Genomic DNA, 14406 nt, shown 5'->3' with positions numbered 1-14406 from the left:
GTTCATAGCAAGACCTAATTTTCTGGTAGGTCACCATCCAGTAAACTCCCTGATCCACGATGCTATCAACCTTTGACCCCAGTAAACTTTCCCATGATCCGGCAACACACACGCACGGATGTCACGAATGTTACATCCTAGCTCCTTGTTGCGTTCATCACCAGTTTGTCAATCTGACTCTCACGACCTTGTCTCAATTTGCATTTATTCTGTCAGTACTTTGATTTTTGCCGCTATCTCATGGGTCAGTCAGATCTGAGATTCAACTCATGACAATTGTGGCGCCTACCTTGGATATCAAAACTATCACTCCACTTTCTCTCTTGGTTCTTCTTTATGGTCTCCGGTCAAAGGCTCGCGAGAAGATACTGGCTCGCGGATCTCGAGATTGTTGGTCAGCTTCCAAGTCCTGAGGGCGTGCTGCTGGTGGTTCTTCGTGACTTCTGCGAGTTGCGATCAATCCATTCGCATAAAAGTAGCCTGGGGTTCCATCCCTAAGCCGGTAAATCGAGCGAAATGACCGTAGCCAGCCAAATCTGTGCACATGATCTCGTGTATCACTTGCAGCAAGAGCAGCAGAGTCTGGAGGGCTGCCCTCAGATCTTATTGCCCGTTCTCTTGTACCAGGTCGTGTAATCGTTATATTGTCGTCACCTGGAGGCATTGGAGCCTGGCGTGGATTCAAATAGGCATTGAGGAAGGTGTTGGCCGAAAGTCCTGGCGCAGGACGTGGAGGCGAAACAACTGGACGTGCGCTGGGCGCCCTCGCCATGGGCTGATTGCTTGCTGGTCGACGTGGCGGTGTATTCCCTGCGATTCTGGCCCCATTGCCGAAAAAGTCCTCCCAAAATTGAACGTTGCGTTCAGCCTCTCGCAGCTCATCTGGTACAGACCTGGCACTGTTTCGTTGCCCCCGAGAGTTGTCACCCTGCCATAGTCGTTGGAGCCTATGGGGCAACTCTTGCAATTGTCTCCGGAGGTCTCTGCCAGCTTCAGCCGCTGGCTGTTCAGGCACCGTGGCCTGAGGCGGTCGATCTCGTTGTGGCGAGGGAACATTGATGGTGGCATAAAAGCGTGCCTCGCTACGTGCAAGGTCGCCACCAGAAGCATCTTCCCTGGTTGCTTGCGCCATCACGCGGTGCCGGTTTTGCTCTTCAGGCGTGAGCCTGAGGTGTTGGTCTGCAAAGGTGGCCACTCGGGCCGCATTACCAATGTATGGCTGTCTGAAATTGCGTCTGACTCGGACGCGATGACCACCCATGGTTTGCGTTGGCGAGCACTTGCACATGCCAATGACTGGCCACTTTCGTCCACACAAGATACAGAAAGACTGGCCACACACACATGGCATCTTTGGACAGCCATCTTCCCGTTCACAGAGGGTGCCACATGCTGGGCATCGTTTATATCCTCGCTGTTCGATCAACTCACGATCAGCAGCGGACATCTGTTCATTTGGTGCCGGGCAGTGATGCTGGTCAGCACCTTGCTTGCAACCCTTGCACGTGTCTTGACCGCAGTCGTGACACTTGACAAACTGTCCCTGGGCTTGCTGCAGTCTCTGCGTGTTGATGTAAGCAGAGCAGTACTTATTGGCACAGAAGAACTGACTGCGATCGGAGTATTGCTCGACCACGGCGTTGAAACCTTCAATAACATCAGGGTCCAGATGCTCTTGTACAGCCTCGACATCGAGGGCATGGAAGCAGCATCGTGGAGGAAATTGGCTGATGATCCGTGTGGAAGAGGTGATATGGTGGTTTAGACAAATTCTGCAGATGCTGTGTTCACATGGAAGCAAGATAAGACCTTCCGTCGACTCGTCGAAGCAAAAGACGCAGCCATGAAAGTCTACATTCTGTGCCATATTATAGTTGATAGGGGCTTGAAGATATCTTCGAATGTATGCTGTGTAGCCAGGGCTCGTGCGAATTATTCTGTGAGCTGGTGCGGCCATCTCATGTGTATCGTTGCGTTCAATTTGAATTAGAGCAGTAACAGCTCCAATATCATCTCTTAAATCTCTCTGACGATCTTGATAAGTCACCTGAAGATTTGGGATCCGCACCTGAGTCGTCTCTCCAGTAGCAAAGTCGATCAAATCTTGCGCGACTTCTCGAGACATGGTGTCTAGCCGAGTGAGTACGACAGTCTGTGGATGCAATCCTGGATCTCTGGGAGCATGAGAGAAATCATGAGCATATTGAGTGTCCTGATGATTGGTACGGTGGGGAGATACCATGCTGCCGATATCCAATGCTATCGAAGTGTTCTCTTGGTCAGATGTCATGTTGTGAACAGTAGATCCTGCCAATGAATTCACAGAATCAGATGCCATGCCATCACCAATGGGTTCTGTCAATGTCTCCATTCGTTCAGATACCATACTGTTGGCAGTGTGAACTGATGACGGGTCAGAAGTCTCCAAGGGGGCATTCTCTTGGTCAGATACCACGTTTTTAGCATCGCCGTCCCTCGATGTCTCCTCATGGTCAGGTGCCATGTCGAGGGCACCAATGCCTATCGATGATGGACCTGGAGCCTCGGAACGTTTTTTCTCTAGATCAGATGGTCCAGTGGTATGGGCAGCAGTGCTTGCCAATTCATTCTCTTGAGCAGATGACATGTTGCTGACAGAAGTTTCTGGCGGCGACGAGTCCGGCATCTCGAAAGGATTGCTCTTTGATTCAGATGCCATACTGTCGGGTATCTTGATAGAGGAAGGAGATAGAGGTCTTGGAGGACGAGATAGACGTGAGAGAGGTGGTTTTCCTCCGCAGGAGGGAAGTGAGTTTGTGGGATTTGATTATGAGGTGTCAATTCAATGTCAAGAACTGATGGATGGTTGGTTTGCTTCGAAAAGCGAAGGACTTGGGCACTTCTATCGATAGTACAATAGGATAGCCGTGGAGATAGAGATAGAGGGGGATGAAATCAAAGAGAAAACCCTCTCAATCACGATGAGTATGATGATGAAAGAGATGGAGGACTTGTCAATGATAGAGGAGGGAAATGAAGTGTGTGGAAGATGAGAGAGGGACAAAAGCAAATCCTTTTTTTGCTGGTCTTGCGTGGAAGAGAATTAACAACCAAATTCGCCGAGCCATGAATAGGGCAAGTGTTGATACCTTTGCATCAGTGTGAGAAGCCAATATCTCCCATTCACAAGACAATCGCAGCCTCGGGGCCACATTGATTGACAAATACCTTTCTGTTTTGAGTCGATGTTGTTGCAAGACTGTCTTCGGACGAGAAGATCTGTTGCTTCACGATTCAGTCATCTTTCTCACCTTCATCCTCCTCCTTCGGTGCGGGCGCCCTCCTGTCTGCTCCCTCATTCTCCCTCGTCACCTCCTCCTGCTTGACTTGGGACGACAAGGTATTGTATGACACATCATACTGCAGTAACAAGAACAATGACCTGGATAGAAGGGTCTCACAGCCTCCATTGTCTCGATCTTCTCCACGACTTCTTCTTCGGACGATAACGCATGAATGTGTCTCGTCAAACCACCACTATACACTGGCAGTCAGAAGGAAGGACTTGGACCAGGAGCACCCAGGATCCATTTCACAATCGCCGTGCAGCGTATCTTTGATAAAGCCAGGTAGGTTCACTTGTCACATCTGAGGGCATCAGACCAGTGCGTGGGATCGTCTCGAATCTTTTCGAACCACAGCCACGAGGAAAGTCTAGCTGGCATTGTACCTGAGTCCCTTGGCACCATGACCAGCAGCTCCACGTCACCACTGGGTTCGGAACAGTTATTTTTTATATATTCTTTCCCGATGGGACAAGATTTGAGTTGCATGTCTGTCCGAGAATGTTGAAGCAAGAAAGATGGTCGTCGGCCGGCTAAACATCGGATGTTGCATTGTTGTGAAGATCCTTCGGCCTCAACAACAGCAGCGACCAGGGTGAAAGAAAGGCCGCCTTTGTCATCACAAAGGCTGAGCACATACTGCCATTGTATGATTGTCAAAGAAAATATATCCTAGAGAAGGACTGAGATGTGTCGGTATAGTCGTAACTACTCGGTGGAAGGGGAACATGGACAGAGGTTCCAGTTTTGAAAGATGGCCCCTTGGACATATACTCGCCGTCAAAGGGATTTTCCCAGAACCAGGCGTCTTGGATCGAAAGGCCCAGCTAGCAAGCAATGCGAACCGTATGGTCGGCGAGCGACCAGGGCACGAGGAGGCAAACATGGCCATCGTTCACCCTACTGAGGACAAAGACACGACACATTGAAAGCGAGTGGTGAATGAATATGCAAGAGCAGCAAAAAAACTACGAAGCCGGCAGTGATAATGACGAAGGCCACAAGGCTGGTCGATGGGAAGCTGGACAAGCTGTGAATTTGTGCTGCTGGGTTGATTTTCAGACCGACTTCTTGATGATTTTCTACAAGCCCATTGCTTTTTCGTTTTCTGCTGCTGCTCTCCCATCACAGCCTTCATCCATTCACCAGCTTCTTCCACCATCTACCACCTCGTCGCTGATTGCGATCTCCCCGCGCGTTCCCCGTCGTCCAGATACTGGCATCATTCAGGTCGAAACTTGGACACCGACCATCTCCTGCTTCCCCTGTCATCTTTAGCCAGCTACTTCACTACACCATCCGAAATGGCCACCAAGGACACTCCAAACACTACGGACAAGATGTCAAACCTCTTTGAGGCATCATCTGAGGTACCTTGCCCTTCGTTTTGTCTCCCGTTGATGTGTGTCGCATCACTGACGATATCTTGTAGGCAACATCAGCGAGTACTTCGCCCAATGAAAGCTTCACGACCAACACCGATCCGTCTGGATCCAGTACTCCTCTGTCCTCCCTCACCGATCTCGCCCTGACCCAATTTGAGCCGACGGGCACTGAAGTGAACGATGGCACCCTGAAGTTGAACAAAACCCTCGATCACAAGTTGTCCAACTACCTTGAGTCGGAGACCATTGACAATGCGAAAGAAATCACGAAGGAGCTTCCACCGGCGTACAAGCGTCGATTCGCGTTTGACTGTGCATTCGGCTTCACCGGATCCTTTGACGAACCGGAGGCACCACCAAAGACCAAGGGGGCGTTCCTGGACGCTCTGATCGCCGAGATGGATCTGGTCGGAAAGGTGCAGGCCGGACTGCAAGCTTACCAACACGCCATCAATTCACGCAAGCACCACACTTTCCAACCCGACTTCCTCATCGGTCAGAACACGGCCACCATCATCACCCTCGACCAGCTCGATCAAATCTCGGCTCACCTCGAGGAAGTCAAGGAGGAGGTGGACAGGATGGAACGGGACGACGCGGACATCAAGGACGAGCTCTTTGACGCGTTCCGTCACGCTCAACCGTGGGTCGCGAGGACCAGGGCCATCCTCGTCCACTCGCACGTCTTTTACAAGATCAACTTTGTCCTTGCCAGTGACAAGAATGCGACCAAGGCTTAGACAGGAATCGGGACATGAGCATGACGCGGTGTGATTGTTGATACTGCGGAATAGATGGAATCATGGTTGATGCAAGGACACACAATGAGGCTCGGGAATTGGATGAAATGTATTTGGAACCACGGAAAAGATCGATCGATCAAATTGCAAACCCATCATAACAGACCGCCACTTGACTCCCACTTGGTGCCTATTGTAGGTAGGTAGACAGACAGACAGACAGAATCCTGCCACGCTGGCAATGGCAATGGCACGTTGTGCGTTGTACTCTCTAAAATGATATGGTATCCTCCCGTGGTCCCCATATTATGGCCACATTACACTCGCGCAAAGCCAAGTCAAAACAAGACCACCAATGCAGGTCGTTATTCCTTCGCTCCTTCGGTAAAGCATGACGAATTGAGAAGACGAGGTTCAAAGGATTTTCAAAAACAAAAACGGAAAAAAAAAGAAAACGGGTGCCCAAATAGTGATTTCGGAGACCGTCGTTCCCGAACATGCATGAGTTAGTTAGTACTGTACCCGAAATGCCTAGTTCATGTGCCGGGTGTTGGCCAGCGTAAAGCCTTCTCTATCATGACTTGGCCAAGGTACGGAGTACCCAAGGGGGCCGATTCGAAGGATTTCTTAGCAATACATTTGTGTTCACCGGTTTTTTCTCTTTTTGGGATGCATGGACGGGTCTGGATGGACGTTTGGAGACTTCAAGGATTTAATACTGCGTTGTCGTTGACTCAGTCTTTGTCCGCCGTGCAAGAATTTTTTGGGTCTGTACACTACTCGGTAGTACATCTCCATGAGAAGAGATGATGAAAGAAAAGTGTTTGATTAAATCTGACCATTTGGAATGGACAAGAGGAAGTGACGGTGACGGGTGATAAACATGGCTCAGGTCCCCACCAAACTGTACAGTGGCGTCTGACCTTTACGAGTAGTATTGTAGGAGGCTCAAGAAAATCAAGGGTCGATGGTGCCCGTAAACACCCTTCCTTGGATCATGATCTACCTTGGATCATTGACAGATGATGGGGATCACCCACTGTATGTAATAAATCAGGCATATTGTACCACCAGCACATGCCCCGAGGGGTTGGATCGAGGGGGTATGAACGACAAGTAAAAATAACAATTAAACAGTCTCTACATCCTTGTCTTATTATATGCCTCGCCGTCTGTTGTCTACAAGTCATTGTGACGAACAAAACTCGCTTCCAGCATCTCTCTCTCTCTCTCTCTCTCTCACTCTCACTCTCTCACACACACTCTCTCTCTTTCTCTCATCGCCCACCGCCCATTGTCGCCATCGAGTCCCCATCTCCCCTTCTGTTCGGTTGGGAATAGGATAGAATGGTTTAGTTAGTTGGTAGTGGTATTTTCCCTTCACCGCCAGATTGTGTGAATCATCAATCACCAATGATCCTCGTATCGTACAAGTCCCGTGGGTCAAGGGAGTTTCCTAAAATGCGCCACCATCACCATTTTCTGTGATTCTGTTTCGATTTCCTTCGAACCACTTGTTACCTTTTTGTACAGCAAGACACTAAAAGAAGAAGCCCCCAAAAAGTGTCCCGTCCGCGCACGTACATACACCACACCACCACCACACGGCACGGGCGCCTTTACTTCTGATCCAGCAGCGGGCCGTCACTTTACCGTTCACACCTTTTTTTCTACCTTTCTATTCGGTGACAGTCCCGTGCGGTGGTGGGTGGTGGGTGCGGAATAAATGGAAACAACAACAACAAAAAAAAAGAAGAATTCGGTGAGGCACTGAAGGGGGGTTTATTTGATTGGATTTTGATGGTGCTTCTCAATCTTTATTTCATAGAGTTCGTGAGCCCGACAGCACTTACAATCACACTGCCCCGTCACTCGATATCACCCATTTTCTTCTTTGTGTCAAAAAATGTCGTGTCGTCACAGAGATGAACACCCCCCTCCCCCCTAAAAACCACCCGTCATCTCCCAAGTTGGAAGGGGGGACCTATGTACACGATATGCAGAATATAGCACATGCAGTAGTCACTTTGTCTAGGGTGATTTTAGTACGACCCAACTCAGCAGGTCGCAGGGACAGTTCACTCGATGACCCTCCGAGGCACATACCTTACATAGAACCACCTACCTGACTTGATTGTAACAGGACCGTATCGTTACCGACGAAGAAATTCCAAGAAAATGAGGGGCGCCCTGGGTGGGTACTGGTTTTGTTTACTCGGGTAAGAGTGGTTCAGTCATTTACTGCAAGTCGTAGAGGGGTAAGATTGCGTTCTTGGGTTCGAACGAGGGGGGAGGAGGAGGAGGAGGAGGAGGAGGAGGGAAAACGAAACGAAACGAAACGGACAAGGCAAAGCAAGGGAGGAAAGGAGGGGCAAAAATGTAAATAGCCACGTAACAAGATGGTTTCTTTCTGTGTATATATAAACATGACCGTCTTTCGATTTTCCATTTCACAACCCTTTCTTTCTCCCTCTCTCTTCTCTTCCCGTACACAAAAACACACAATAACCCAACTTGCCAGACTTTTTTACCCGTCTTGACTCCAACTCCAATTCTTTTTCGACACACACACACATCACCCTTCACCTACCAACACAACAGAACCAAAAAAAAATGGCTGACGAGGCTACCAAGCAAAAGCTCAGAGCTACCTTTGACAAGCTCACCCCAGAAGACTTTGCTTCCGTCGCCGGTAACAAGGACGCCCTCGCCGACAAGGTGGCCGAGAAGTACTCCATCTCAAAGGACGAGGCCGTCAAGCAGGTCAACGAGGCCTTTGCCAAATAAAATCAACACGACTTCAACTCCCCCCCCCCCCCCCCCCCCCCCCCCCCGGGCCTATTTCCCCCCCCCCCCCCCCGCCCCCCCAAAAAAGGGTGCTGTACCTTTTTTGTTCCCCCCCTTTTTTTTCCAGTCAAGGTCACATCACCTTTCGTCCCAACCCAACCACACACCTCCTCACTTTACTACCGAACATCCCCCAACGACTCACGAGGCCACACCCCAAAATGTCACCGAAAAGTCCGAGTTTCAAACAGAGACATGTCATTCGTTCTTTCGAAGAGCCGGTGAAATGGAAGAGGTTTTGAAGGGAAGCATGGAAACAAAACAACACAAACCTCCCTCTTTCTCTCGACAAGAGGATAGGTCTTATCAGGTGGACACTTTGTCTCTCGTGTGTGTGTGTGTGTGTGTGTGTGTGTGTGTGTGTGTGTGTGTGTGTGTGTGTGTGCGGTTTGGAATCCGAGGACGATCGTGGGGAGTGATGAGTTGGATGGGAGGGGGGAGGGGGGAGGAGGTCGACGAGACTGAGACGACTTTGGGGAAAATGATCGGGAAAATTGTCCCATAGCGAAAGGAGTCCTCCTCAAATACAATCAGTTTTATATCTATGCACCATCTCGGAAAAAAGAGTCACAACTACCCGAGTCAGCATTGATCATTTCTGGCTGTGACAAGAGAGTATGTTATGTCGTCGTTGTCCCGGAACACCACCTCTGAATCGACCAACGTCTACTTGCGATCCTCGTGGAAACCAAAGCCCGCCGCCCCTCCTTTCTCTCTCCCTCGCCTCTCCTGACTGTGATGTAATCTCGGCTCCCTCGCTTTCAACTTTTTGGCTAGCTCTTTATATGCCTCTTCTCGTCGCTACCTACTCCATAGACGTCTATTCTCTTTGACACACCATCGTTTCCTCGAAAGATGTTCACCGAGGAGAAGGGGGAAAAAAAAGAGTACCTACATCTGTACGGAATATTATAGCCGTCTACTATCCCCTTGTATACATACACATTGGTTTTTCCACTTACCTTGTGGTACAGTTGTCGAACCTCATCGTTCCTTCGGGGTGGCATGAATTGTTCTCCCTAGAAACCCCCCAGAACAAAAAGTGGGTTTTCCTATCATATACACTTTTCATACAAAGGCTTTGTCTTGGCCCAACCCAACGCGCCCTCACTCTCTCTGGCTCTCTCCGTGGTCTATTTCCTCATAGTTGCTCTAACTGTCAATCCTGTGAAAGGGAGCAAAAGAGCTCTTACAAGGTAGGGTAAGGAAAGAAGCCTTCACTTTCGTATTCTCACAATAGAGCACAGTTACAGGAGCAAGAAAGTGTCTCTTCCTCCACAACGACGTCGTCGTCCCCCCCAAAAATTCCTAGACATCTTCTTCATCGTCCAGTCCATCCCCGAGTAATTCGTCATCCTCCACCACCTGAGAGTAGTCCTGCCCACGTCGAGCGAACGCATCCCTCGACCGGTACGGCGCGCCGTATCCGGCACTGGCACCTCGCCCGAGTCCAAATCGTCCGCCGCCGCCGCCACCACCGACTGGCATGTATCCCTTTGCACTTCTCCAGATACTTATGACGAGCAAAGGCGTCGCCTTGACCACGGCCACTATCCCCGACACAATGGCCACAGGGACGCTGATCCAAGGCGACTCGCCCGGTGCGGTCGAGGCGGCCATACTTTCACCCAGTCTGATTTGGCCAAAGCCGCCGAAGCCGGCTGTCCATTTCGTATACACCCAGTAACCAATTCCTGCCGCCGCTGCAAGCGGGACGGTGATGGCGAAGAAGAGAGCAGCCCCACCGATACCATGCTTCTTCTTGTACTCTTCTTCGTGGCCCTTGCAAGGTTTGCTCTCGACCTTATCTAGTTCTTGTCCGCCTTGACACGTCGTAAGAGGAATTCGTCTGTAACCGGTGGGATACCAAAACTCGACCTGATCCGGGTTCTTGCGGCAATTTTCTGCATGGTCAGGTGGATCGAAGCCCGGCACCAGAGCGCACGTTCCGTCCGCTTTGGGCTGGAAGTTGTAGTCGCACTCGAAATCTTGTCGCGTACAGCTACAGTTTTGAGCGATGTTGTGGATGTGGGTGATCATCTTGCCGTTATAGCACTGCGCATCTGTACGCTTGCGGTGGTATTGAGCCACATGACCAAAAAGGCAGTTGGAATCTTGCATGGGGTGCTTTGGCTCCCAAAGACTGTAGTCCTCGTTCTCGGGCTTCTGCTCATCGAGCTCACAAGGTCTCTGGCGTTCCTTGAGGCCACTGAAATCCACGGCAACCGTGAAGATACCTCGCTTGGCATTGCTGCCGACCTCGCGACCCCAGAGGAGGAAGTTGAGAGAATTGTCCGATGGAACGGTGGTGATGGCGTCAATTTGCATCTCGACGTTGGGTGAAAATTCAAACTCTTTCCACGACTGGCCCTCGTCCAAAGTGTAGTAAAGACTCTTCGTCGGTTGAGATTCCTTGACAATGACGATGATACTACCTTGATCACCATATTCCCACATGTAGCTTCCCTTCATCACAGAAGACCATGTAATGCCAGCATCGCGCGTGATGAATGTGTCGGTCTTCTCATCGTCTTTCCTCAGCAGCCGATCTCCAACGTTGCCCACAGCCATCATCAAACCAACTGCACTAGGGCTGGAGAAAGTTGCAGACTTGTCCGATCGTTCGGTGTAGCTGTGGATATGTAATGAGCACTTGTCAGTGGCTTTGTTGTCTGCCTTGACACATTTGTAGTCATTCCCTAGGGCGTCCTTCTTGGGCGGTGGGAGTAGTGTCCACTCTGCACCATCGTTGTGCGTGATCATGGACTTCAGTTTCTTCTTTCCACCGTCGTTGACCTCATCAAGATTGGACACTACATTTGTCATTGCCACACCTTCAAGACCTTGCATCTTCTCAAAGTCAACATACCCTTCGGTGTCTCTGTTGACAGCGTCGAGTGTGAAAACGTAGGACGTGCCGTTGCTGTTTGACTTGATTATGGCACCATACTCTCGGTCGGGAAGCGCATTGACAGTAACATGCAAGAAGACGGCGTGGGTTGAACTATCCAGCACGGTATATGCTTGCTGATGAGCAACTTGGAAGTTCTTGGGGAACTCGGCCGGGGCGAAAGTATGTCCATCAACACTGGCATCGACTTTGAGACCTTGGCTGTCCTCGGTCTTTGCCGCAACGATGATAAATTCAGACATTGTTGCAAAGTCTAGAATGTCAGGGAAGTGAACCTCTGACTTGCCGAAAAAGTTCTCGCTGGACAACAGCATCAGGGCCTTTTCTGGATCTTCGTCCTGATACTGTTCACAGTATATGAGTTGATCAGAATCCGGTCGACTCTCTCGTGTGATAAATTCACATTTCCTTGCATATCGAACCATGGTCTCCCAATTGTCGCCACGGTCTTTTGAGAAGAAGATGTTGGTATGATCGTCCTTGCCAACAGACCCGGACCAGAGCAGCCAATCTTTGTATTCCGGGTGGAATCTTAGCGTTGGTAGCCTCAAGGTGCTCGGCCGTTCCGGTGCCTCAAATTTGTCGAATCTGTCTCCTCTATCGATGGTATAATGCACCGTCTTGGAGCCCGTTAGGAAAAAGACCACATCGTGATGATTAGGGTTGGGAGCAATTGCTGTGATGGGCTCTCCTTTCAGAATCCGCTCCCAAGTTCTCCCGTGGTCGTGCGTCAGGAAAATATGTTGTTCACTTGTACGCATGATGAGGGTCTCATCGCTTCCAGTGGCCTTGTCGGCTCGCTCAAGGTAGTACCATTCAGAGAATCGATCAGCATCGAAGTTGGTCTTTTCGATCTCGATATCGCCACTGGCCGGCTTCTTGCTTGTGTCAGAGCAGGGTCTCTCGACCTCTTTGTCCAGTTGTTCTCCTCCATCATGGATGCACTCATTCCCCGGTATTAAGCGCCAACCGGAAGGACCCTTGAACGTATCCTTATCACCTTTACACTCGCCTTTCGGTACCGGGATTGGAGCAGCAGGCAGACATTTAGTGCGATCATCTGCATCCCGGAGGAAGTTGTAATCGCATTCAAAGTCCGCCATGGTGCATTTGCAGGGTTCGAATTCAGGTACAGGGTCTTTGAACTCCTCATCGACGAAGCACTCCGCTTCTGCCTTTCTACGGCGGTAGAATTGCTTGTGTCCCATGACGCATGTCGGCTTTCCATCCTCATCAACGCGAGCCGGCCATCGCTCAAAGTCTGATTCCTTGCAGGTGCGCTCATGTAGGCCGTCAAAGTCAATTTTGAATATCAACCATTCCGTCTTGGAACCAGATCCTTTTGAGCCCAGAAGAGAAAATTTGAGGGTGGTAGAGTCGGAAAGAGTAGTCAGGAATTTCACGCGCACCTTTTCTCCTAGGTCCGCCTTTTTCCACGTCTTACCATGATCAAGAGAGTATCTGATGTGACTCGTGGCATCTTCATCGTCGACAGCCACGATGACGGCACCTTGATTGCCAAACTCATATAGGTGCGCACCGTCCAGCCCTTTGTACCAGGTGACACCTGCATCGTCCGAGACATAAAGGTCACCATCGTTGTATGGCTTTAGGAACTTGCCAGTGTTACCCACGCCCATGACAATACCAGGGGCCGGGCTGGAAAACACTCTCCCGCCTTGTTTTGCATCGGTCACGGAATGCAAGTTGAGTCTCTTGTCTTTGACCTTCAGATCCTGGAACGTTCGTCCATCATCAAAACTTATTTGTGAATAGATGTTCTTCTCAACAAGAATGGAATTCTGGACCTCTTTGAAGTTCTCCACCACATTGACAAGTACGATACCTTGTATGTTTGAAACCTTTTCGAAATCCACTCGTCCGTAGATATTTCGATTCGTGTGATCAATGTTACGGGTAAAGTAGGTTCCGTTCGAATTCGAGGTGAACAGGTAACCGATAGGGTTTGCAGGCCTTGAGTCGAGGACGTCGACTTGCATGCTGTAGTTTGTGCTTTCGAGGATGGTGTAGGCATCCTCGTTGATGCGATGCTGGCCGAACTCTGCACGATGCCATTGTGATCCATCTTTGGTGACATAGAGAGCGAGCTCATCGGTACCTGCAGACTTTGCAGCTGCAACCAAGAATCCCTTGACAGAGGCCATACTAATAATACCAGTGACGGCTCGGCCATGGTCGAGGGCCGGCTCGATTTCGTCTTCGTCAAAGAAGGTGTCCGACACAAGGAGCCGGTTGTCTTTGGGCCATGGAGAGTATAAGCCCTCGACAATACAAAAGACTCGGTTCTGAAGCTCGACAGCAACGTCTTCCGCGAATTCGGGGGTTCCTAGCGCCCATTGGCACCCTCTCGTCTGACTGCTCATCTTCTTGACCGTCTTGAAATCGTCCTCTGTCACCAAGGCGACCTCGGAGCAGGAAAGACCCGCGCACTGCTCGCCGTTCCAGATGACTCGTTTCGCATCTTGGCCGTGAAAGCTGAGAGGTGATGGGCGGAAGAGCGCAAGGCTGGCGCCATTGGTGTTGAACTCCCTCCATGTTTCACCCTGGTCGGTCGTTATCCAGTGTTCAGATCCCAGGCCGAGGATGTACGCGCGCTGATTGTCCCAAGGGTGGGATACCAGATCCCAAGCATTCCCAGATTGGCCGCCTCCTTTGACCTCCTTCCAGGTCTCACCCGCATCCGCACTCCGCCAGATGGTGTTAGCATCTCGGTCTTGGGCAAGGATTATATCGCTATCGTCAAAGTAGAATACATTTTCGAGGGCATGCTCGAATTTGGTGGAGGAAATGGTAGGGCCATCCTTTTTGGCTTGTGCAGGCTGCGACGAGGAGAGGACAAGGAGAAGGGCTAACGACGAGGCGACGGCTCGCCGACAGAAGGACCGGAGTATCATCTTTGTTTACCACATTGAGCGGGATTAGATGAGCGATGTGATAAATCCAAAGACAAGAACAATTGGCGAAATGAAATGGACAAGCTGTTGTTTCGAGTTGTGCCTGTTGCCAAATGGATCTCGACACACGGCATTAAGTTATTAGCACAGCATTAATATTATTCGGGGCCAGAAAAGTTGCGCGGCTCGTCAAGTCAGCGGCCGCAGTCGTTAGCGTGCGTCATCTGCCAATTATTGGAACGCGTATCAGAGAACATGCCATATGGTGGCCTGGTGAGGCCGATG

At 50.3% G+C, this 14406-nt stretch overlaps 4 protein-coding genes across 4 annotated transcripts; 2 read left to right on the top strand and 2 right to left on the bottom strand.

The window, feature by feature from the left end:
* Positions 1–334: 334 nt before the first annotated feature.
* On the bottom strand, positions 335–2698 carry PV06_00429 (uncharacterized protein; the record flags this gene model as incomplete). The annotated part of the gene is made up of 1 exon (XM_016400929.1): positions 335–2698. One exon carries the CDS (start codon positions 2696–2698, stop codon positions 335–337), a length of 2364 nt encoding a protein of 787 aa, XP_016267982.1.
* Positions 2699–4411: 1713 nt separating this feature from the next.
* On the top strand, positions 4412–5448 carry PV06_00428 (uncharacterized protein; the record flags this gene model as incomplete). Its single annotated transcript, XM_016400928.1, has 2 exons — positions 4412–4693; positions 4756–5448. The coding sequence occupies exons 1-2, from the start codon at positions 4628–4630 to the stop codon at positions 5446–5448; spliced, it is 759 nt and encodes a 252-aa protein (XP_016267981.1). The 5' UTR covers positions 4412–4627.
* A 2435-nt stretch (positions 5449–7883) lies between these two features.
* On the top strand, positions 7884–8273 carry PV06_00427 (uncharacterized protein). The gene has a single exon (XM_016400927.1). It carries the CDS (start codon positions 8062–8064, stop codon positions 8233–8235), a length of 174 nt encoding a protein of 57 aa, XP_016267980.1. The 5' UTR covers positions 7884–8061; the 3' UTR covers positions 8236–8273.
* Positions 8274–9173: 900 nt separating this feature from the next.
* Positions 9174–14246, bottom strand: PV06_00426 (uncharacterized protein). The gene has a single exon (XM_016400926.1). The coding sequence runs from the start codon at positions 14119–14121 to the stop codon at positions 9604–9606; it is 4518 nt and encodes a 1505-aa protein (XP_016267979.1). The 5' UTR covers positions 14122–14246; the 3' UTR covers positions 9174–9603.
* Positions 14247–14406: the final 160 nt, after the last annotated feature.

Source organism: Exophiala oligosperma (genome assembly GCF_000835515.1).
Source record: "Exophiala oligosperma strain CBS 72588 unplaced genomic scaffold supercont1.1, whole genome shotgun sequence".
In the NCBI taxonomy this organism is placed as follows: Eukaryota; Fungi; Ascomycota; class Eurotiomycetes; order Chaetothyriales; family Herpotrichiellaceae; genus Exophiala; species Exophiala oligosperma.
Note: the sequence above shows the minus strand (reverse complement) of the source record. Positions and strands in the feature narration are given on the sequence as shown.

What these genes read in the sequence shown, in the direction of transcription:
- PV06_00426 (XM_016400926.1), bottom strand. Translation starts at nt 14,121, where the DNA reads ATGATACTCCGGTCCTTCTGTCGGCGAGCCGTCGCCTCGTCGTTAGCC.
- PV06_00427 (XM_016400927.1), top strand. Translation starts at nt 8,062, where the DNA reads ATGGCTGACGAGGCTACCAAGCAAAAGCTCAGAGCTACCTTTGACAAG.